The sequence below is a fragment of the Vanacampus margaritifer genome, chromosome 1 (genome assembly GCF_051991255.1).
Source record: "Vanacampus margaritifer isolate UIUO_Vmar chromosome 1, RoL_Vmar_1.0, whole genome shotgun sequence".
Taxonomy (NCBI): domain Eukaryota; kingdom Metazoa; phylum Chordata; class Actinopteri; order Syngnathiformes; family Syngnathidae; genus Vanacampus; species Vanacampus margaritifer.
In genome coordinates, this window is record NC_135432.1 from 31,167,007 (window position 1) to 31,192,188 (window position 25,182).

At 39.0% G+C, this 25,182-nt stretch overlaps 2 protein-coding genes across 2 annotated transcripts; one reads left to right on the plus strand and one right to left on the minus strand.

The window, feature by feature from the left end:
* Nucleotides 1–459: 459 nt before the first annotated feature.
* syn2a (synapsin IIa) lies at nt 460–12,334 on the minus strand. The gene is made up of 11 exons (XM_077548117.1): nt 10,625–12,334; nt 5,592–5,649; nt 5,413–5,504; nt 5,158–5,314; nt 4,981–5,070; nt 4,837–4,899; nt 4,589–4,731; nt 4,434–4,508; nt 4,151–4,253; nt 2,414–2,560; nt 460–2,330 (listed from the first exon to the last, which is right to left on the minus strand). Exons 1-11 carry the CDS (start codon nt 10,963–10,965, stop codon nt 2,196–2,198), a joined length of 1,404 nt encoding a protein of 467 aa, XP_077404243.1. The 5' UTR covers nt 10,966–12,334; the 3' UTR covers nt 460–2,195.
* Nucleotides 12,335–13,602: 1,268 nt separating this feature from the next.
* LOC144037019 (transcription cofactor vestigial-like protein 4) lies at nt 13,603–20,277 on the plus strand. The gene is made up of 6 exons (XM_077548130.1): nt 13,603–13,955; nt 14,342–14,492; nt 15,479–15,641; nt 15,980–16,205; nt 16,328–16,442; nt 18,058–20,277. The coding sequence occupies exons 2-6, from the start codon at nt 14,411–14,413 to the stop codon at nt 18,267–18,269; spliced, it is 798 nt and encodes a 265-aa protein (XP_077404256.1). The 5' UTR covers nt 13,603–13,955; nt 14,342–14,410; the 3' UTR covers nt 18,270–20,277.
* The last annotated feature ends 4,905 nt before the right edge of the window (nt 20,278–25,182 follow it).

A 25,182-nucleotide genomic window follows, 5' to 3' on the forward strand; every position in this document is an offset into this window, starting at 1 on the left:
CATTCATCATTGCATGTTTTGAAATGTGAACATAAAAGGATCGAAAATGCATTGTATGATGATCATGTTTTTTTTTTTTGCTTTTGCTTTATTGACAATGTGGTATGTGTCAAATCTATCAATTCAGCCATCTGCCGTCTATCACAACTGTGTCTAAAGGAGTATTCCGTCAATATCCATTTGTTAAGGTCTATTCAGTGATGCAGCGCAGGTGTTACAGAAAAACATCATTATGGATGACGCATCATGTAGCCGCTAACCAAATAATCTCTGATATATTTTATGCTTTGCAGGCAAAGGTTGACAGTCATAGTAAGGCCTGTGAATGACTAGCTACCTGTCCAAAGTCAGCTGGGATCAGCTCCAGCTCACCTGCAATCATGAGTGCAAGTCCTATAGAAAATTGAGTCATTTATGTCTTCCAGTGCTTACTCGCAGCATCAATGACACCAAAGCAAATTGTGTATTGCAAAGGAAGCTTTATTGCCATTGACAGAGGGAACTAAACTTGGTTCTTTCCACAGTATTGTATTCCAGTCAAGGTTTAAACAGTCCAACAGCAATTTACCTATGACCATGAATATTTACAGTCCGGCAGGTCTGAATAGATTTTATTTGAAGAATTAGGCCAAAAAGCATGTCCACTATCATCAGTCAGACACTTGGTACTGCAGTGTGGGCTCCCTTCGAAATCAATGTCATGGCATATTTCCTAGTAAACAGTACGACACATCCATAAAGCCTCAGGCATGGCTTGTACAAGGATACACTCACAGATACACTTGATAGAACTTGCAAAACAACTGCACATAGAGCTTGCTGAACAGATTTCTTTTTATCGTGGTAGTTGTCTGTGCAAATTTCTTTGTACAGATGATTTGGTTGCTATTTCAGTTGTATCACCATTTAGCCTCAAACGGAATGGGCCACGGGACAAGAGACAACCAATTGTGACATTTGTGAGAAAATGTTTTGGATGACTATAACTATTGGAATCGATTGCATGGAAGAGCTGATTTCTTTCTTCTTTTTTAAATATTGCACTTTCTATCCACTCACAAGAGTGTGATAAACTGAGCTGGATCAAGTCGAAGCTAACACTCAGAGCACTTGCACTGTTGCCATGGCAACACCATTATAGATTCCCACTGCATGGTCACCGAAGGACATTTTGTGGTAGATTTTAATTTGGTCATATTCAAAGAGGATGTAAATGGCGGGCACCTTTTTAATACAGCTTTAATTCCCTGGCCGGTGATTGATCACACATCAAACTGTTATACTGTATTGAGAGTGCAGCTGTAATGACCAACTAGGATTATTAGGAAACGCAGATACATTTACATCATGGGTTAAATAAATACAGTAATTCAAATAATTGTATCTTTGGTTCAAAATAATACATATATATATATTTAAGATGTGTGTACAGAGACACCTGCACAACTTCCTTCATAATATCATCTAACACTAAATTATTTACTTACTTTAATTTAAATAAACTTTAATAATCTCTTTTTCCGTGTCTGTGAGCGCACTATTGAAGTGATGGATACAATAAAATAAAACATTGGAGATCACTGTGTTAATGCATGTTTGGTAGTGAGCGTGTATGCATTGGCTATGACACCTTTTCAATGCATGAATTAGCATGTTGGGAGCATGTCTTAGAACCACACTGTTACAAGAACATCCCTCTTTAGCATCAGTCATGCAAAACAAAAATAGATATCTATCATTATATGTATGAAAATAATCACCGAAACCATACACACCCAAGTACTGTATACATATTAAGAACAAAGTTCCACAGTTTGAACACTACCAAAAGATACACAGCCAAGTATAAAACAGATAAGGTTCAAATAAAAGGCTCACAGCTGGTCAAACAAGTAGCACAGAGCGGCACTCAACTCAGTGTAGGCACAAAATCTGCTTCGTACATCACCCACAGCAGCTCTAAAGAAAATCCACAGCTACTGAAACACATGTGACCGATACAAGCACACAAATCAACAAGTAGACAGTACGAGGACTCTGCATAGAGTTAAAAACACAGTCCAGGGACTCACTCAGCTGCAATGAGCTGAGCACCCGGTCGCCCAGTTGTGATCCTAGCTATCTGCATCCACACACACGCTTGTGTTCAGCTTAAGGTTGATTCTGAGACCTCCCCGCGCCTCCTCGTGGCTCACTCAGTTAGCCTGGACTGGTTTGGGACCCACAGCCACGCCATTACAGTCCAGGATGTACTGCAGACAACCTTGAGGAGGGCGCCCAGCGCCGTTCTTCACGGTCTCGCCTATTATTTCACCTTTCTGGCCCGTACCCTGAAAGGATCAAAAACACTTTGTCATTGCGGGAAATTCCATTTCATGTCATCCAATATGTGCGAGAATGTCAGAGCGGCTACCTGGGATGGTTGCACGGTCATGGGTTTTTGGGGGGCGTTTGCCTCCTTCTCCGCGATCTGATTCATTTTAGTCAGCACCATGTCAGAAATGAGCTGCCTGTCCTCGGACTGGTGCTCCCCCACAAGGGGCATGGATGAGCCCACCACCTGCATCACATTGAATGGATACGTAATCACTTTGAAGATCTCACATTGTGGCTGAAAACTTGAAACACTTTAATGGATGTAACAAAGAAAAGGGCCTATAGATTTTGCAGGGGGACTGACTGAAGACGTCATTATATATTTGAAAGGAATGTGGATCTAATATTTCAGGAGGGGGGCGGGACAGATTGTCCAATAAATCCTTCCACAGCAAATTGGTCGGCGTCAAATTCCCAGTGTTCGATCAAATATGCGGAGTCAATTTCCTTGAGTGTTGGGGTGGATGTTGGGTGTAACCTGAATAGCACTACCTTGAGTGTTAAATTGACCACACACTCATTTCCGGTGAAGGACAAACTTTTCAATTTTCCAGCGCGCTGTCGACATTTCAATAGTGATAGATCCAATTGTGGTTGATTTTAGGGTAGTGTGGCTCAGTGGCAGAGTGGTCGTTTCTCGATCCTGAGAGTATGGGTTCGGTCCCAGTCCACAGGGACGGTCAAAACTGAACCCCCAGTTGCTCCTGATGCTGTGTAGTCAGTAGTCAAAATGTAAAGCAATTTGAGGGACTTGAAAGGAGTGCCGTTTACCAGTGAATTGTAGTTTGGCAGAATTAAATGTTTAACACTGACACTAGTGTAGAGCAGTGGTTCTCAAATGGGGGTACGTGAAGGCACTCCAGGGGAGTATATTTTAAAAGTACATGTGAATATTAAAAAAATAAATAAATAAAATAAATGTTACATTCAATAGGGTATTTAATTTCAGTGTCCTAAAAACCCAGCTTCTCCCCCTAACCAGAATGGTTCAACCCAACTTGTCATATGTCAATTACTTGAAAACTTTATTTAAAATTCAGTTAGTTATTTCTTTTTGAGAGCTTTACTATGAACCCAAAGGAGGACACTTAATGTTGATAAGAATTTTTTATGTGCACAAATCTTTATTCATAATTAAATTAATTATTTCTTTTTTTATTTAGTTTTCTCTTATTTCTAAATAGTTCAAGAGACCACAAAAATACAAAGAGTTAAAAAAATAAATAAAAATTAGACAATGATAACAGAACTCGCTCGGTTTTAAGTCTTTTTTTCCCCAATCAAAAATACTTTGCTTTGGCTAGGGGGTACTTGGCTGAAAAACAAATATTTTACAGGGGGTATGTCACTGAAAAAAGGTTGACAACCATAGGTGTAGACTAGAGTAATTTCAACTCTACTCAGTGTTTACCAGTGTAGATTTTTAACACTATACAGAGTTGGAGTAACACTGGTTAAGTGTGAAAAAAGTAACACTTTGAAAAGTGACAGATTTACACTTATTAGTTTGGACACATATAGACACTTTTCTAGTGTTAGATTTAACACTCAGTGTTAATCTAACACCGGCAATTTTGCGGTGTAGTCCTATATATGAAGTTGTAAGGCTTCCTCCCACATTGCAAAGAACATATTCCTATGGAGATTCAAGAACCTAGTTCATTTTTGATAAATGCTCCGTAAGCCCCCCAGTGTTTAATTAATTGTACTTTCTACCACAGCTTGTTTGTAACGATGTATTCCCCAGGCGTGCTGACAGTTGTGAGACACCCACCTCTGTGACGTAATCTCTTCCATCCTTTCCGTGAATGGCCTTGACCGCACAAATATCCAGACCCCCAAAAATCTCTGAGCAGGTGTCAACCCACAGTTTGTATCTGAAAAGAGTCAAAGGCACAACTCAAAACTTCACTCCAGTATCTGAAGCTGTTGGTTCTGACTACAATTTCTTAATTTTATAACAATCTATAAGTAGTTCAACAGGGATTATTTTCCATTGATTTCTCTCTCTCTCTCTTTTATTTTTTTTTATTTTGCACTCATTTGTTAACACCCACTTGTCAGTCATGGCCACTTGTTCCAGCATGGCCGAGCCAGTGTTGGTCTTCCAGTTGCCTGACATAGATGTTCTCCTGGGGGAGAAGGCCTAAACATTAGAACAATTCCCATCCCCTTAATTTAATTTGAGCTACGAAAGTGTTGTCAAATTTACATATAGGCTTTGTAGTCTGCGCCAATCTTCTGGATTCTGATATCATACTTGGACTCAATGAGAGGCTCGGTGGTGGTGTATGTCTGGGTGAGAGCCACGACGCTGGCTATGTCCTGGAACTTACTGTGATTGTCAGCCTTTACCTGCAAATCCACACACAAACATGCTCAGAATGCAAGATAATTTCCCCCCAAAATAGAATTCACCAAAAGGTAATAAGGCAGCGTCTTAAACTGTAACTGCCAAACCTTTCCGATGCCAGAGTGGGCATGTCCAATCTTGACAACCACAGGAAAGGATGGCATGCTAACCTATATGGTATGAAGGGTAACATTTGAGCGTTCCTAACAGTGTCACAGATTGATACAAGAAAGAGTTGCTTCTCTTCTCACCATCTCCTTGTAGTTGGGATAAAATGTCTGCTCAATCAGTGGAAACTTATCAGCACCCAACTTTCTGAATGTGTTGATAAGTTGGGCAAACTGGACACACAGAGAAATATACCGTATTTTTTAAAGTGAGACAGAGAAGAGCAAAGCAACTAACGAGAACGGCGTGCCTCGCCTTACCGCCCAGGGCTTGTCACACAGGTTATAGATGGACTCCAGTGAGTTAATGCTAGGAACGCCTCCGTACTGCAGACCGATTACGAGGTTGCGGAAATCTTCATTCTGGGTCATACTGAAGGCATGCTGGCGAATAAGCACAAAGTCTGGCTTGAATGACCTAAAAAATATGAGAGACCAATGTGACCACAATCAGTCAATACGGACAAAATAAGGTCATCAGCATTATATTTAGACATCTGTGTTCAAGTCCCATACCTGACAACCTTGGTGCCATTTCTGAAAACTTGCATGGTAACACTGCATGTCCCATTGGCCTGAGCCATGACGCTGATCTCACTAAACTCCGCCTGAAGGGTTAATGATTACATTAGCACTTGAGGACCAACTTGTCAATATTATTTATACAGACGCCCTTAAGATGGAGACAAATTGACCTGTTCCACTTTGATGTCATAGTCGCCATATATTTTCTTCCCTCGGAATAACTTGGACCTGAGTTGGAATAAATGACAAAAATGAATAAACAATGAAAAAGAATGTAGTCAAGACATCTTACAATTGACAGCCAAAAATACTACATTCATCATCATTACAGCCCATTTCAAAGAAGGAATTGCATGATCGCAACAGACCACACATTAAAGTTGTTAAACCATCACATTTAGTACACTTATTGTCAGGATTTTTTGTTTTTCTGCTCTCGTACCACTCAATTGTAATTTGTCGGGGGTAAAGTTAGTTATCCACTGTCTCATAATGTAAATACTTTCTTACATGTAAAGACACTCCATAGAGGACACACACCTGCATGTTGTATACAGAATCTGTGTGTAGTATTAATAACCCCTGGGCGTTATTTTATTTTGAAACGGCTTGGTCAGAACCAACAAAAAGCCAAAAAATGGTCAAAAACGCCCAGGGGTTTTAAATAGTCACACACAGAAGTGGTAGTGCAAGAGATGGAGACATGGTTGGAAATGTGAAAATAGCTCCATTCAAGTACCTTTCTACTGATGGTAGTGCTAACAACATGGAGGCACTCCTGCCTGGTCTGGTCAATGGCAATGAAAAAGATGTATTTGCCTTTTTACAGGAAGGTCCACCATCCAAATGATTTTGAAATTCTTATTTCAATATATAATATATATACATTTGCTGTGGAGGCTGATCTGATTTTGTAGCAAACCATATTTGTTTTTGCGGGTGATGGAATGAGGCCATATTCTCTATGTGGACTGTTACGTCAATTTAAAAAGCACCGCACCTTTCATGATTAGTGAATCGGGTTACTGTGTATTTAAAGATAAACATTATTTTGAAGCTATTATCTTCTTTTGCAAATCACTGTATAACAGGAGGGCCTTTTCTCGAGGGTAAAGATTAGACTGGATCAATATAAGAAGGATGAACACTTACAAAGACTCTCTTACAAAATATGATGAAATCCTCAGCCTATCCATAGGACGCATCAGAAAACATGTTGGCTGTCATGCACTCTGCTTTTCCTGCCTTACTACTGTGGCTCTAAAGCTGAATAATTCATTCCGAAACTAATTGCAGTGCTGAGATTTGTTTGACTTTGGTGGAAAACAAACCTTAAAACATGCAGGAATCTTTATGGGTAAGCAAGAAATGGGGATTTTTACTGCATAACAGATTTTATCTACAAGAAAACTACTTGTTGAAGAAACAATGATACGTTTTCAATTACACAAGGATGAAATGATACTATTAAACAAATAACATAAAAAATCTAATTAAAAACTAGATTTTATTATTATAATTATTATTATTATTATTATTGGTATCTTGCTTAACAAGCTTTAGATATTTAGCCATAACAAAGTTTCAAATATAAAGTGAAATTCTTCTTTTTTTGGTGCACATTTTATAGTTTTAAATGAGTATGAAATTACAATTGCTAATAAACTCTTAATAAACCACACATTAAATAACTTTCTTCATTGCCAAATATGTTTATTATGATGATGATGATGATTATTATTATTATTATTATGATTATTATTATTATTATTAGTGTTAGACTGCTTTTAATGGTAAATGTCTCATGAATGAGTACATTATTATGTTATTAGTGCATCACCAGCCATGAACCTCATTGCACGTCACTGCATCACTACTTCCACCACATCTAACAGAAGCTGTATTATGTTTTGATATTGAGCCTTCCTTTCTTTCCCCATACTTTTTAATTCCCATCAATCTGATTCAAATTGACCGTTCTTTGATGTTTCCAGTTTGTAATGACATTTTATTTACATTCATGCAGACTTTTGAATGATGGTAGATTTTGATTTGTGATTGTTATATTCTTGACTTCCTTGGAAGATTCTGCAATTCTGCAGCGGTTTCTGCAAAAATAAGTAGGCCTATTTCTGGAGGTAAAGAAACAGCATTTTCTTCAATGACCAAATCAATGGTATGATCTCACTTACTGAAAAAAAGAAAAGAGAAACTGAGGGCAGTGTGTGCAGGTGAATGTGGCTGCAATTAAGGCCTTACAAAACACTCCCAGAGAGGAAATAGGAGAATAAAGGCCATGGACTCCAGACTTTGGATACTTATTGACAACAAAGTCTTAAAATTGATGATTATATTTACAGTTTTGCATTGAACACCTTGAAAAATGGGGTACTATGCGTAAATTGACTTTTGATTCCTAAAAGGCAAATAAATACCAAATTTTCCTTAAAAATCTTAAATTGAAACTAAAAGTCTTCACTTGAAGCACATATGCATTGCATTGTTTTAAATATATTGTGGCGGTGTTTAATGGAAAAGTCAGAATCCCTCTGCCCCTGTCCAAACACTTCTGAGCCTGACTGTGTGCATGAAGAACATCATCCAGTGGTATTAATATTCTCCACTACAGCCACATCACTAAAAGCATCTTCAGTCCAAGGTTTCTCACTCCCCTTTGCTGTGGCAGACGTCCAAAAACCATTCAAGTGGTTACATACCTGATATACGTCCCTACATGCTGCATATGCTACATTTTCTCCTGTGTGGTGCTTAAGACGCCTTTGCATGCACACCAGGGGAGAAGCCAGAGCACGATTGCAGCTGTTTACTTGCATTATTTACAAGTCGGAGAAATCAATATAGGTTCACGTGACCTGATTTGAACATTAGATCACAAGCAAATAGAGCTGGTATGTGTTTTATTGTGGCTTTATGACTACATTTGATGATAATCTAATTACTCAAATTAATTAAAGGCTAGTATGTTAAAGTAAAGCTGACATTGTCACTGTAAACATGTTGACTGTGATAATTCATAGGAGAGGAGAGGTTGGTACTGTAAGTGAGTTGTAAAATACCCTACTTTTACCAATTTAACATTGACTCTTGTGTATGGATATTGGTTGGGGGAAATAAAACCTGATTTCAGCCAATATAGTCCTCTGCGACGTGATCAAAATATTACAGTCAAGTTGGCAATCGGTTTAATGCTAAGTGAGAGAGAAAAATGCTCTCCTCACACCACAAGAGCAATTTATAGCACAGTCTTTCTGGAATAAAACAAAGATCCATGGATGACTTGCAAAATAATCTGAGCTCATTATTTGATCAGTGTTTTCATCTTGATGATAAAATGCTTAACCAAATAACTTTAAATAATAAGATCTTACAGTTTGTATGAACAGTATATCTACAATGTCACCACTTGTATCTTATAGAATAACAAAGCAGTATGTGTCAGAAAGCAAAATCCAATTTTTTAATCATGTGATCATCAACAACTTAATATGATATTCTTTGAAACCATGCTCTTCTGCAAGAGTAGCTGTGTGTATACATCGTTTTTATTTAATTGAATTTAATGTTTTATTTTTTAGCATCGATTTAGTGAAAGTAGGAAATGGTAAGTGAAGCTTTTTATTGTATAAGCCACTTCACTTGGGCGGTTATGTTGATACTTATTCAGAATCCCCAGTTTAAGTAATGTCATTGAGATGATGATATATAGAGAATATATATATACTGGACTTTGCCTCAAAACCCTTTGAGAAACCTAATTTGGCTGAATGGAAACGTATGCTTGATTTCAGTCTGAGCTAGTCTCATTTTGCATCAGCCCAATGACATACTGCACTGCACAAGGGTGCCAGCATTACCGAGGACACAAGCCATTCAGCAAAAGTCATAAAAATAGATTTCATCAACCTAATGCTTTAGCCAGCAGCTATATGTTCTGCGTTTTCCATCTTGCTATTGTACAACCAGAATTCAGAGTACAGCAAAGATGTGGAAGTGTTCCTGAAAAGGCCCTCTTGAAAAGATTTTTTTTAAAACATTTCAATTTTGTTTTACAAGTTAAATGTCCCAATACAGATAGGAAAAGTTTGAAAATTATTATCTTGTTTTGTTTTTTCAGTATATCACAAAAACCTGACATTTGAACAGAGGTGTGTACTGTAGACATTTTACATTATACCCACTGGATACAGTACTGTATTATTACCTACTCCTCAGCAAGTGTGTGGCTTTCCTCTCACAGCAAATAGTAGCTAGCTAATGCATAAGGTTGGCATCTTGCCTGATCTTATTAACATTGATCCAGGTTTGTTCAAGACAAATGGTCTGCCCTCCTCACAGAGATTGCACTCTCTGGCCTAAATCGAGCTGCTATCCTAACATTTGCGATATGTGATGTGGTTTGAACGCTATCTTATTACAAGTTCTACATTACTCTAAATGTAAAAAATAAATTAATTAAATTATTCCCTCTAGATTGCACATGTACCTTTTGTGTGCCAATTAAGCGATGCAGTAAAATATGGGAAATAAAATGATGATACGTTTGTAAAAGTATGAGGAACTCACTTTACTGTGCATTGCTGTAAAGGGCATAATAGTCAGCTGTGTAGAGAAATAAAAAGGAACTGGTTTACAATCTGAAGAGAGAGTCTGCCCTGAGATGTGAAATGTCATGCCACAACAGTAAATCATTCCTGTGAAAGATGGTTAGCCTTAAAGATCAATTAGTTGTCATAAAGGCTAGTAAAGAGCAGCCACGTTAGAGTGAACAGTATGTGCTGTAGTGTAGTGTGCGATTTTTGTATGTTAGTGCAGAGCAGGTCATGTGATCTGCGTGGAGGGAAACCCCATTGATGATGGGGGTGGGGGGATGGGGGTAAGCACTGCAGTATTTTGTCTTGTTGCAAGCATTGATGCAACCTGTGGAGCATCCGTTTTAAAAACAAACATATTGTATGGAAATGTTTAGGTAAGATATAGCCAGAATGGCACAGAGAAAAAAAGCTCCTCACTCTTATGCGATTAGTGGTGGGATGGGAATCGATATGTAAAATTAAACCTCAAGATCCTAAGGCTGCTTCATAGAGACGTTATCACTTACCACATCAATACACAATCACTACTTTAGCAGGCTGTTGAAGACTTAAGATAAAAGTGTCTTGAGAGAGGGATGCATTTGTCTTACCACTCCTGCTGCTGTTCGTCGATGACCAGGAGAATCTTGAACTTCTTGGGTGTCGTGACTGAGGTTTGCTCCACTAGCCCTGCCGAGGCAGCCGTCTGCTTGACAACGTTGGTGATGGAGCTGAAGAACCCGGCTCCGCTTGATTGAATTGGCTGAGCTTTTTTCTCGGGAGCAGGGGAAGTGGCTGGAGGCGTGGGCCCGGCTGTGGGGGACTTGTCAGGGGCGGTGGTGGCGGGTGGAGGAGGCTGAGCCGGGTCAGGCCTCTGAAGGTCTGTCATGTAGCCATTGGGCAGGTTGGAGATAAACGTGCTGTCCGAGAGACGCCGTCGCAGATAATTCATGGCTGGAACTGGAGAACGGAGTGGCGGCGGATTGTGGAAAAGCTCTCTGCGGAGGACTCCCTGTTCTTAGTGCACAGCTGACAACGGTTGAGCTCTCAGCGTAAATTCCCAGGGAATGTGCTCCCTTCCAGCTTGCTGGAACATCCTCAGAGCTCCCACTCACTCACTGGTGGTGACGTGACACTCTTCCTCAGCCAATCTCCTCGCTCTGTCTGCACCCTCCTCAGCCATTGCAAAGGATGCTGAGGCTGTGCCACTCCTCTTCCCCCTGACTGCATGATGTGCTTCTTTGCTACCCCTCCCCCACACTTTACTGCTCATCAGGCATGCTTTATTTTTATTTAGTTTTACACCTGCTGAAGGAAATTGCAGTATTTCCAGTGGAAGTGTGGGTGTGTTTAGAGAATAAACCGACGTGGCTGTCACACACCTCTGTGCCCTTGTGCGTCATTTGTGTTTGTGTGTGTGTAAAGCTCAGACATGAAATCTAAAATGGCTGGTCGGACATGTGGCCAATGACGTGTGCCGTAGCAGCCCACTGGGACACAAATGCAGTTAACTATTTCTCTATAATGAATATATTGATCTTTGTGTATAGATCGTTTTCTAGTAGAATATTCTTTTCAACCTCCTTGATCTATATTTCTGCTGTTCCAGCGCCTTTTACATGTGCACATTTATAAACGGAATCTGTGTAATAATTTTAAAAAATCACATCAAATTGTTGAAAAGCAACTTAATGTCCTGTTTTTACACCACTTTAATAGTTTTAGTCTGTTATTATTATTATAATTATTATTATTATGTTTTGATTGATGCGTAATTGCATTTTGCACATGATAGGCCTACATGCTCACACACAAGTGCACCTTTTTAGATTCTGTTTAGTTAGACGTCGTGTTACTGATACTATTCTTCCTAATGGAAATTATTAGCAAGTCTTTTGACTGTGTTGATACAAAAACTGAAGATGCCATTAAACTCATCTAGTGAAAGCATTTCTGACAATTATTTTGCCTAGGAGAAGAGGAAACAGATTAATAACTCAATAAGTCATAACCCTTACAACAAAAAACAATGGCCTCAGAAGAAGAAGAAAAAGTCTTCTTAAAGAGGTGCACAGATGACACATAAAGGAGTACATGGGATGGCAGCACTCATACTCACTTACTAGCAACAAAATTAGACATAAGTGTATAATGTAATAAAATCCAATACAGGAGTTTATTGGAAAAAATGGCTTTGCAAAACTAACAATGCACGGTTTGGGTCAACAGTCATTAATTTGACAAGGTTTATAATTGTTTATTCCCTTCACTGCAAAAAAGGACTGTAGAAATTTTAAGAAAAAAATCTAGTAAAATAAGAAAATTATTATTTCAAATAAGCAAAATTATCTGCCAACAGAACAAAAAAAAATTACTTTAATTTACATGTAAGATTTTGAAAAATAAGAAAAGAAAATAATAATAAAATAATAACTGCGGTCTTGAAAAAGGTATTTTCAGACTAAAAGCAAGTAATGTCGATTTTTTTCAAGCTGTAATAAATAGAACTATTTTTTTTATGCTTGGATAACTTAGCCCAAGTGTCAAGCAAGGAGGTAACGGGTCCAATTTTCTTTGTCATAACCTAGCCAGGAATTTAAACCACAACCTTCAAGTCCGAGGGTAGGCAGTCTACCACAAGACCACTGAGCTGGTACTGAAACAAGGACAAAAGATCTTAGTAAATATAACGATATTAACCAAATTGCACTCGTCTGTTTTCATACTTGTATTTTTCTACATTTATCTTATTACTAAATTATGCAAAATCTTAAAATAAGAAAACTTATGAAACCCCAGTTCAGGGCCTTTGATGTTGGTTAGTTGTCATCTTAAAATGTGGGAAATGCTTGTTTTAATCCTCACAGTACTTAAAACTGTCTGTTAACACTCAATGCCAAAACTGCTTGATCAAATAAGATAATTAAGTAATAAGTATCTTAAAATAAGCACAATGATCTTTCATTTTAAGTAAAAATAACTTGTCAAATCAAAATAAGCAAATTTAGGCTAAATTTAAGAAATTATATCTTATTTAAGATTTTAGTTCTTGCAGTGTTTAAAGAGTATAGTTCATACTATATTTGACATCATTGATGAAAATTAAATGTAAATCATTATACTGTAAATCATAATACTCGTTAACATGATCATGTCTTCACATATATGAATGTTATTAATCATTAATAGAAACTAGGGCTGTCACCTGCGCATCATCTCAAGAAGTAGCTTGCAGCTTCAAAATGTTTTGTGATCCATGGTCTGTAGTGAAGTTATGTCGCAAGTCAAAATAGTGGTCTTACTAGGTGAAGACAGGTTTTCCGCTCATGGGAAAGCATTGGATTTAGGATTGTTGTAAATGATTTGTGAGGATTATTTTGATTTCAAAACATGGTGAAATGTCATTTGACTACAACAATCTGCCTACAAAGACAAAAGTGCGATATGAACAGAAATTGGGCAAATACTAGGTAGATAATGATGCAAGCTGCGGTAAACGCCTAAAAAAAATAATAAACTGCAGGGGGGGGCTTTTAGGTAGATAATGATGCAAGCTCCGGTAAACGCCTAAAAAAAATAATAAACTGCATGTAGCACTGTGGTCTTAATTAGCCTCCATATATATTGACTTAGTTTTCTGTTCTTTCGAGGAGCAGTTAATGTAACCTACTAGAATTTAACAAATAAAATTGCATTTACCGCCCAATATAGACGCGATCATAAATAACAGTTGAAGTGCAAATCTGTGGAAGCTGTGTCGTGGCGTGTCTCCTCTAGTAGGGCGCCATAGAGCTCTTTGTCCACATACGGACACAAGACAGACAAGTTGAGCTAATCATGTTTTTGTTTTGCCTGGGAAACTAGACGATTTTGTACAAGTTACTGACGGCCAAAGCTACTGCTGCTGGACACAGTGGACGCACCGCCGCTGAACTGTCGTGGGTGGGTGTTATTGGATGCAATAACAAAGACAGACAACGACAAAGTTGGCGACGAGCTGGCGGCTAGTTAGTGCGCATGCTAAACTTAGCTAGCAAGTTCGTTACCAGTACAAGTGAGACATTCGACCGCTAATCGTACAACTGTGTTTAAAACGTGTGATTCTAATAGTGGCAACAAATGGACTACCAATTTAACCAAATGTGACAAATGAAACACGAGCTGGTGGGTTGGCTATTAGCCTGTGTTTTTTGTTAAACGCCTTTAAAACATGAAGAGATTCCCAGCTACCGTCCAGAAAACGCACACTGATCGCGTTGAAGTGCTTAGAATGTTTATTCCTGCAACACGTTCAAGAGTAACCAATGTCCACAACTTCGATTCTTCAGGAAAGAAGTTTGTCGTCTTCACCGGTGTTGCCTGCTAGCGTCGATGTTAGCAGCTAGCCTGTTCGTGTAATGCTGTTGCCTAGAATGGACCTGTTGAACTCTCAGTACCTGGACAAGATGAACAACAACATCGGGAGACTGCATTATGGAGGTGACTTTTTCATAATTCGATTGGAAACAAATCTATTGAGTTAGATTTTCTGGCCTGTTCTAAATTGTGGCATAACATGTTCGAACAATATTGCTAATGAAAAGTCTTCTGATCTTTGCAAATTTATTGCAGCGAAAATACACCCCTCCCCCCAACACAGAAACATCATGCTTGTGGTTTATGTATCGTATCAATAATGTCTTTACAGACATCGTGCTTGCCTCTACAAATCTAGATCCCATTTCCGGTTGCGAAGTGGATATTTGCCACCTAGCGCTATTTTGCCGTCAATTGAGCGAGAACTAAAAGTACAGATTCTGCTTATGTGAAGTCAATGTGTACTATCTCGTGGCATAATGGTTAAGGTGTTCACTGTTGGCCCCTAAAGTTTGGGTTTACGGTTTGAATCCCGCTCTGTACACCTCACCCTCCCTAATCTCTACAATTTTTGGACAACATCCTATATGCTCTAAGGGTTACGGTTAGGCTGGTAATGCCGATAGCAGCCTACCTTCGGTGGCATAACAAAATGAAAAATTTGTGAAAAGACATGAAATGGCAAGAAGCAAGGCAGGAACCACACCCAGTGCGTGACTCGGTCCAGCGATTGACGAATAGGAGCCGTTCATGGTAAAATAGTGCTAGCAGGGAAGTTGCCGGTCATGGCAAAATATTCACAGCCGTCTGTAAGATTTTCCCACTGTACACGGTGCAGTGGCCCTGCCGCGTATTCAGTGTCCTCCTTACAAATGTTATGTCAAACTGACCACAATGATTTATTGTGCCATTTTCTTTCAAGGTGACACTTGGCATTGATATTACTGTTATGTATGGTAGCAACTGTCAGGTAATTGCATTGTGTGTTAGGCTGGTAATGCCAATCTCATTTTTACGCATAACCAGTTTGCTCAGAGCTTATTAAATGAAGTATCATCTTATACACCTGCTATGGTGTTTTATTCAGATTTGATGATTTATTCCAACAGATGAGTCCAGGACACCCTCGCTGCCTTCAGCTATATCAAACATAAGCGGTCCGCCTCCTCTCTGCCCAAGCAAACGGAAGTATGGCGATGAACAAACGAAGGACCAAATGAATTGTGATGATGACCACATGACCAAAATGAGCAGATTGTTCGCAACTCACCTGTAAGTTCCTTTAGTGCAAAGACTGCGCTATCCTCTACTGCAATGTTTCATAGCCTGTACACCAATTTTAAGCTATTGCTCAGTTACCTATATTTGTGAATATGTTGAAGGAATTCTCCTAGTCCTATTGTGTATAAAACAGCAATAGAAAATACCCCTGATAGGTTATAGGTTGTTGCATTCTAGGGCGAACAGCTCCTTGGACATCTCATTTGAGTTGGTGTAAGATTTTCAACAAGGGCTCTCCTTATTGACACAGAGTCAGCAACGCTGTAAGAAGTCAATGGTTTGAAATATGAGACTGGCTGCAGCGGTTTAACAGTTCTGTACTCATCAAGGGCTCGTCCCTCTGCTGGAGACAACCGCAATGAACACTGGAGTATGAGCCACGGTCCTGTGGAGCACATCAGCTCTTCCTCCAACGGTCTCCATGGGAACCATCTGTATGCTTCCATTTCTGGCTATGCTGTGGACCAGCCGCTGGCTCTGACCAAAAGCAGCCTTGACAACGCAGTCGGGGGCAGGCAGAGGTCTGTTATCAGTGCAGCTGTTGAACGGCAGCAGGTACGATGGTCCTTGTCACAAGTACATGAGCACCTGTTTTATGGGAAATATGTGCTCCATTGAACATCCTATATTTGTTTCACTAACTAAATAATGTATTTTTTTTTGTTGTAAACCTTCAGAATCGCCCCTCTGTTATTATCTGTGCTCCTGCAAGCAACCGCAATTGCAAACTCTCTCACTGCCATATGAACGGCTGCTCTCCGAGCCCAACCTCTGATGAGCGAAAGACCAATGGTAAGCTCTAAGCAGTCTATGATGTGTGCCCATAATACTTTTTGTATACCAGATACGTGGGGTTCCTGGTTTACAAAGTAGTTCCATTCCCATAGTGGCAACCTAACCTGAATTTGTACGTAAGTCGGAAGTCGTTCTGACAGTAAGGTGAGAACTGAGTGTGCCGCCTTTTGCTGAGTGGTGACGAATTGTTAGTCCCGTGCGCAAAGTAGTGCACAGAGCTGGGCATTTCCATCTACTGTTGCTTCCCGTCGTTGATGATGCCCACCTTCCGTTGAGCGCTTTCGCATATTCGTCAAATGCTTTATGATGCAAAGCATAGCAAAAATACACAGAATGAGAGGGACTGTGCTCACCCCGATGGACGTAAACAAACATGCTTCAGTCAATGCTCAGTCTGTGTATTTAAAGTTAAAATACCACTGATTGTCACACCCACCTAAGTGGGGCGAAATTCTTTCTCCGCATTTGACCCTTCCCCTGCGAGAGCGCTATTTGAGGCTTTGCGTCATGCAGGCGATGAAAGTGCCGAACTCAGCTAGTTCATTGCGTGAAATTTGTAACCTCAGCCGCTCATTGTTGCAAACAGAAGACAATGGCTGTGCAATTAATTGAATTTCAATTTAAATTATTAAACTTCACAATTACAAAATCAGCATAATCGTGAAAAAAAAGATTATTAATACAATTTTTTTGTTAAAATTTATACATTTTTACCCTTTTATTTTTTTTAAATAACAAATTTAATAAATGTATTTTCTTGCAAAAGGGACTTAAATAATTATAGTGTTTTCAAATAATTGTATTTTTCTTAATATATATATTTTTTTTTTACGTTTCCATTTTCTTGTTTTGTACCAAAAATGTCATCCTACTATACAGTGCACATGCTGCACTCCAACTTTTTAAGTTTTTGCCAACATAAATAAATATTATTATAAATTCTGTTTGGTGCAAAGGGAACTTACATAATTATAGTGTTTCTGTTTTTTTTTTAAATTGGTCTAAATATTTTTAAATGTGTTAACATTTTTTTGTTTTAGGCCCAACAAAAAAATGATCATCCTACTGCACATCGCACAAGCTGCACTCCAACTTCAAGTTTTTGCCAACATAAATAAATATATATTATTATAAATTCTGTTTCATCCTAAAGTAATTTGCATAACTATAATGTTTCTATTTTTTTTTATTGGTCTTAATATTTTTGTGTAAGCATTTTCTTGTTTTGTACCCAAAAAATAAATGATCATCTTACAAGCTGTGCACTGTGTGGCCTTTTGTGACACTCAAACAATGAAATATGATTTCAATGGCCAGTTTACAGGTTGAAAATTGTGTTCAGTTTACTTTGGCTGATAAGTTAAAAACCGCTTGGATGTTTATTTTACCACTAGATGTCACACTTGCCTTAGCTCTGTATGCTTCTACTGTTGTGCATTTCTATTTGCAAATTTGTCTTTGCCCACACCCAGGGAAAAGGACTGTTGTTCTTGTTCCAACAAAAGTAACTTAAGGAAATCAAATTTGATTATTATTATTTTTAGAATGTTTGTGTATATGTGCATGTATGAACATAATATATTGTTTTTTAACACAAACATTTTTGTTTCAGCGAACACAGTTTGCGATCCTGTGATTGAGGAACACTTCCGCCGTAGCCTGGGAAAAAACTACAAGGAAGCAGAGCCTGTGACCAACCCGGCATCCAACTCTGTCTCCATCACAGGCTCAGTGGATGACCACTTTGCCAAGGCGCTGGGAGACGCCTGGATCCAGATCAAGGCCAAAGGTGGGGGACCCCAGGTCCCAGAAGCAGATCCATGAAGGAAGGGGTGAAAAAAGGTTCCCAATCACTTGTGGATGTCATGTTCACTATCTTTTCTTGCCGAGTATCAAATCTTTGCGGCCAAGAACAATATAAGACATGATTTTTGTCTTACAGAGTCTAAGTTCTACTTCCTATCCAAACTCTTGCCTTACAACAACAGAACGTTAACCAGACAAAAGAACGGTGGCTAAATTGGCTCCAGTGATAGCTGTGAAATTATAAATGGATAGATTTTTGTATTGATAAGAAAAGCAGAATGAACAGTTCACACATTTTTCATAGCTGATGTTCTGTTTAACTGCCTTTTGTAGCCAAAGAAACGTCTCCCTGCCTTTCAGCATGTAAGCCATAACACGTTTTTATGGCTAATTGCATTCAGATTCAAATCCACACCACTTTTGCTTCTGTATTACTTGAACATCCTGTTCCCTGTCTCATTTGCACTATTACATTTCTAATGGTTTATGAAACAGGTTCCCAGTTTGTCATTCGGAACCTTTTTTTGTTTGTTGTGATAATCCAATTGAGATTGACTTCCCTTGTTTTCTTAATATACGAAAAGAATCCACTTTGTGCCCCTGAACTGGACTCCACTCCACTGTTAAATAATTGTAGTTCTATGCCTGTGTGCGCTCTATGACGTAGTAATCTAATCCGAATAGATGTCTAACTCCAAAGCATGTTTCAAATAGCTGGATTCTATCACAAACCTTGCTAAATATTTTCTCAGAATTTATTTTTATCTAACATTGTAGAAAATCTTCACTGCTGGTACAGTTGTACTCAATATATTTTTTTGTATCTGTTTGACCTGATGGCAGGAGGTTTGCATCGTGGCCTCCTCTTGAAACCACAGCCTCTGGAAAGGTTGTCTGAAAGCAGTTTGCTAGGCAACATTGCTTCATTACTCCGCGTAGCGGGATGCTACACATTTAGCATGAGACTGAAAGCGACTCAATCAGAGCTTCTGTTAGCGCTGACTCTATTTATTTTGGGCACACCGCTTTCTTGATCTTTTGGAAAAACTAATTCTCAATTTATTTTGAAGCAAATCTCCTTTGTCCACAAAACAAATGGAGATGTTTTCTTTCAAACGGAGGCGTAAATGCAAATGCAGTGTGGCGTGTTAACTCACAATATGGCAACAGATCTGACAAAACTGTCAACCCCTACTATCAGTAACATACTGTTAACGTGTTTGAGGGATGGAACGGACTAAAACGGAGTCATCGTTTGACGTTGGGAAATGGTGTGGTCCTCAAGTTTTTGTTTGATAAGTTTGTTTTTTTAAATTGTCTGATATGATCACACTAGCTTCATGTTTTTGCCAACACTGATTGACAGAGGATTATTAATTCTATAGAGTTAAAAAAAATATACAGTATATATCCTGTAATGTTCAGTGAATCCCCATACATTTATATTAATCAACATTTTTGGAGCTGTTACACACTTCCTTGTCTTTTATATTTTACTGTACGCTTATGTGACCATCATTGCGCGGCGCGGAATGATCATTGTGTATTTCGTTGGTATTGTGTGAGGCATATTTGGATGTAGCATGGACGTTCTCTATTCTCTTACCATGCATTTCATCTTTTTGTATCACTCTGTGACTTTTCCCACAGTTATGAGGAAGGCGCAGGAACACATCAGTCTTTTGCATGACGAGCTCAGCAAAGTGTCAGATGTCTGCCAGACCAGTTTAGAGTCTAAGATTTCTGTGCATACATACCACAGTGGGCTGGAGGGAGAGATAAGATTGTCACCAATTTGACTTGTTTGACACAAGCAGATTTTTCACTCAAATATTTGGGCTGTCAGCCCATAGTTATTTAATTACTTTATGTAGACAGACTTTATCACAAAAATGTACCTGTGTCATGTATCACGACATAGATGGGGGGGAAAAAACGATGCATTTGTACTCTTGGGTCCATATTTCTCTGGAAGAAAATACCACTGTTTTATAATAAATGTCTTCCAAATAAACACAGAAAAACATAGGTTTGTGTGTTTCTTTGTTTTTCAATTGACGTCTCTGCGTTCTGATGACAGTAAAACATTCACTTGCCATTCAAGGGTGAACTATTTTTGGCCTAAGTGCTTCTGGCTGAGAGCAGCCTTTTGCTCTTGATTGTGCCTCAGCAATTTAGAACAACAAATCATGAAATCATCTTGTACGCTCTGTTTTTTAGGCAATAAACACACAACAGTTGCACTGGGAAACGCATTTATTGAATGAGCAGAATAATCTGCTCTTTTCATTGGACACGGCTCGGCTACCCCTACACCCACCGTGGTCACTAAAATAAGCTTAAACCTGACAAAATTGCAACAAGAATAGAAATCTAGCATTGGTCTTTTTTTGTTGACCAACAGAACAACAAGAATAAAACTCATGCACAAAAAATATGTTATCCTTGATATTTTGTTGCACACTATTTTGAGCCAGCATTCAAATGATTTCTCTCCAAGTGCTCAAATGAGACCACAGACTTTTTTTGTCCACTTTCAGTGACCAACTGCTGCATGCAGCTGTCTCGCTCCAAACTGGTTCACCATAATAAGGTTAAGAGAAGGCCACTTTAGAATATCCCAGTGTTTTTTTCTTCTTTCTAGCTGTTCTTGGGGCTTTTAGCTGTATTATACTGTACAGATTGAACACTCTCTTGGTGCACTTGGCTGCAATCACTTTTTGGTGGATTTGGAAAGGTCACAATTGTTAGCCTCATCACTCAAGCATTAGATGGCATATGTTTTTTTTTTTTTTTTTTTACATGGTCTTTGCTCCCAGCAGATGGCAGTGTGCACCCACTAGCCAGACTTCTCGGTCCATTCAAGCTCAAACAAAGACTTGAGCATCGTCTTTCAGGTGAGATTTGTGTGGATGCAGTATATTCCAACTGTGTCTCCTAGTAATGTGCAAATTCACATTGCATGCAAACGAGATGTTGCGGTAAGAAGACGTTGCGTAAATACTCAGCACAATTTGTCTCCCATCTTAGTCTCTCAGGCTTCTATTGCCTATAGGAGACATTTTTTTCCTGAATATCAGTATGTACTGAATGAAATGTACATTTAAATTTGCTCAGCACCATTCATAAGGAAATTTTCAAAGAAGAAATATATTTTCTCTCTCTCTCTTCAGTTGGTACTCGAACCTCCCCGAGCTAAAATCTGCTCCAAACCCCCTCCAATAGACCACTGACTAGACAAGATTAGAACCAGCTATTTACTAACCACAATACCACGCTTTCCAAAGAAGCCTGAATGACGGGAACATCTACATTTGTGCACAAGCAAGCTCACTGGCATAAACCCACGCAGACATCAGGTTTCATTGGTGGTCTGACATGAAAATAGCGTCTAAATCAAGATGACTCATCAGGGTCACACCAATTTCATCTTGGCCTCTTTCAGTGCATGGCGGCCACCAGGAGCATGACATTTTGACGACCGCTTACAACAAGAGCAAACAATTGTCAAGACAACGGCCTTGCGATGTTTTCTTCATGGTTACATAAAAGCCAAGAACCAATCACAGCGTCACTTTGCATGTGCTATGAGTTCTAATTAATCCAATTAGATAAATGCACGATTTGACTATACTGTAGGCCAAAAAGGGAAGAGTTATTGCATCATACATGCCGGCTCGCATATCAGTCTTCACAAATGTCTGTTTCCACATTTTTTGTGCCGAATAGAATGCACCCCTATCTGCAGCTTCCCTGAGCGCTCAACGTCTGGGGAATTTGCATGATTGCCTGTAGATTATATGAACATTATCTATCCCCCCCCCATCCTTGCCGTCTTTCTTCAGTGGCTCTCTGCTGTGATGATGCACACACATCCTTGGGCTAAAGAATCTAAAATAGATCATACATGCAACTGGAGTAGATGCACAGGGAGAGGAAGTGGCTCACGGGCAGACTTGAGTCATGCTGGCAAGATCATGCACCCTGAGCTGACAGCCTAACACGCCAGATTACAGAGGACGTCATTTCCAAAATGCCGCCCCGGCCTCACAATGGGTCGCAAACATTAAGAACCGCCATTGGTCTGCCAACATATTCCTCTTTTAATGTGGAGTGCGCGGTCGCAGGCACAAAAATGGACCTGATGAACGTGTTGAGCTCAAGACATTGTAGATCATTCAATGTGTCACGTGGACTGCTGGCAATGGCATAACCTTCGTGGAGGGAAGGCAAGACGCGGTCACTGTGGATCACAGTCTCCCACTGAACAGAAACAGACCCTGTCAGGCCATCTCAACATCAGCTTTCAGAAGCGCACCACCACCAACTCACTACTGATCGCTCTTTTCCCTCACATCCTCCCACCGCCAGCTCAGACGGTTCCTTCTTGGCGAGGCCTGCACACACGTTACATGCGTGTGCCAATACATTTCTACTTTTATGCTGAACGCTGCGTCGGCTGCCGCTTTGACCTCTTTGGTTGTTCTGATTTGGACGATTGTTTGGCCGTATGGCGCTGCGCACTGCCTGTATTTCCTACTGATAGACTTGGCTAGGATTCAATTTATTTATAATTGACTGATTTGTCAATGATTGATTTGCAGGCCATCTGGTGTACAAGAACATGCAGCCAATAACCCTCACCCTAATCTTTGTGTTTCGGAGCAAATGAAATCTGCATGTTTAAGAATGAATTTATACTAGATTCACATCTTTTGTACATTTGACAATATTCCTAAATAATGGTTCAAAATGGTTATCAGATAATATGTCATTTGCAGAGGTGGACGCATCAGTAAATTTTGCCTGTCCCTCATAGTTTGTTATGATTTCAAGCCGACCAAATCTGCCATTGTCAGTTTATCATTGTTATTTTAACCGCAATTCTGTCATCGCAAATTACAATTCGTCACCACTATTTTACGACCATCAGCCAGTCAGTCAGTCAGTCAGTCCGTTCTCGTTATTTTAAAGGGGAAGCAAACCTTAACTCATTTGCTCCCAATAACGTATGACAACGTTCTATTTTAAATATTGCCATGGTCCCAAAAACAAATTTATACGTTTTTTTTTTATATTTATTTTTTGCTAGAGCATAAAAAAAGCTTTGTTGCAGCTTCTGACCTGAACATCCAGCAAGGTGGCAGCAGAGTATAAGAGAGCAACCAGGGCCATGTTGCAAAAAAAGCTCCCCCCAATGTTTCAAACAGGTTTGTGAATAATGATGAAACTTAGTTATATTCTAATGCTAATTGCTGCAAAACGGAAACAGATATAGCAAATATAGCCCGCCAACCCCCCCCTGATGAAATAAGACTCTAATCTTTCTTTTGGTAGATTCCAAGTTTTCAGAGCAATAGAACACAATATTCTGTGGGCCTTGGAAAATCAGTCAATATCCAATAAAACAGTTGAGAGTAAAGGGGGTTGCTTCCGTGAAAATGGCTGTGAGTGAATGAGTTACTTCACAATAATATTTGTGACCTCACTAGTCTAAACATGACATTCTGATTAATATTGCATTTGTGGAAATAGGAGTTATGAAGCAAAATCCATCCATTTATATCCATCCATTTTGTCACTTGCTGTCGACTGAAGATGTCATCACAGTTGCTCAGGGCTCAGACAACGACCGATCAAAGCTCACCTGCTTTTCTGAAGCTGAGCTGTGATTTGTTGTTACTTGAGACATGAGCACCTGTGTTATCAGTTTCACTCAACAGCAAATGGCAAGATGGCCGCCTTCGCATATTGAAAATAACTGCTGGATTTTGATGCTCATATTCCGCTAACACAATATTAACCAAAAATACCATAGCCCATTTAGACTAGTGGGGCTGCATAGAGTATATTATGGTCAAGAAATGTTTTGGGGCTTTGACCTCCCCCCCTTTTTTTTTTTTTGGAGAGCTCAGTATTCTTCATTCGGTAATTTTACCGATTTGACATGTCATCATCATTGCTCTTTTTTTTTTTTGTATGTGGGTGAGTATGTGTATGTGCGTGCGTGCGTGCGTGCGTGCGTGCGTGTGAGTGTGTGTGTATTCATTAATTCACCTAAAACCTATTAAAAAATCCCATACCGTTCACCTAAACCGAACACTTCCAGCCAGAGTCGTGAGGCCGTCAGGAGACCCCAGGAAGGACCAAAGAAAGGAAAGTGAAATCCAGCACCGACCAGTCACCACCCACCAGGCCACCAACCAGAGTCCTTCACCAACCCCAGAAACATCTAAATTTCAACAAATCAGCAGGGAGACCTTGACTTCCCCTTTAACCACACTTCAGACTCTTCTTCACATCGACGACAGCCTATAAATGTTGAGAGCGTTCTTAACTCATTCACTGCCATTGACGGCTATAGACGTAATTAATTCATTTTAACTATTTCTATTAGTTTAACATTTTTTTCCACTTTTGTTGACAAGAGAATGAAAACCTATATTTTTTCTGTACATTTAGAATAGATATAAAATTTGTGATTAACCGTGAGTTAACTAATGAAGTCATGCGATTAATTACGATTACAAATTGTAATCACCTGACACCCCTAATTTTTATTAATATTTTCTTTTTTTTAAATAAATGAATAAAATAATTGTAATTTTTTTTTCTCAATTTTTTAATACTCTTTTTTTTATTTAAAGAAAAGATTATTAAAAATTAGGGGCGTCAGGCGATTACCATTTTTAATCGGAGTTAATCGCATGACTTCACTAGTTAACTCACGATTAATCACACATTTTATATCTGTTCTAATACAATTAAAAAAATTATAGGTTTTCATACTCTTGTTAACAAAAGTGGGACATTTTTTTAAACTAATAAAAATAGTTCAAATAAATTTTTGACGTCTATAGCCGTCAATGGCAGTAAATGAGTTAATATGACTCACACAGGTGCACCACAAACAGACATGCAGCTAAATAAT

Bases quoted from the DNA above. Each gene is read 5' to 3' on its own strand.
- syn2a (XM_077548117.1), bottom strand. From the start codon at position 10,965: ATGAATTATCTGCGACGGCGTCTCTCGGACAGCACGTTTATCTCCAAC. The intron at 4,254-4,433 runs GTGGGTGTTAAC...GACTCTTTTCAG, and splicing joins CAAGTGGCCATGACTGACAA to ATACAAACTGTGGGTTGACA. The intron at 2,561-4,150 runs GTGGGTGTCTCA...AATGTGATGCAG, and splicing joins GAAGAGATTACGTCACAGAG to GTGGTGGGCTCATCCATGCC.
- LOC144037019 (XM_077548130.1), top strand. From the start codon at position 14,411: ATGCTGTTGCCTAGAATGGACCTGTTGAACTCTCAGTACCTGGACAAG. The intron at 15,642-15,979 runs GTAAGTTCCTTT...GTACTCATCAAG, and splicing joins AGATTGTTCGCAACTCACCT to GGCTCGTCCCTCTGCTGGAG. The intron at 16,443-18,057 runs GTAAGCTCTAAG...TTTTTGTTTCAG, and splicing joins TGATGAGCGAAAGACCAATG to CGAACACAGTTTGCGATCCT.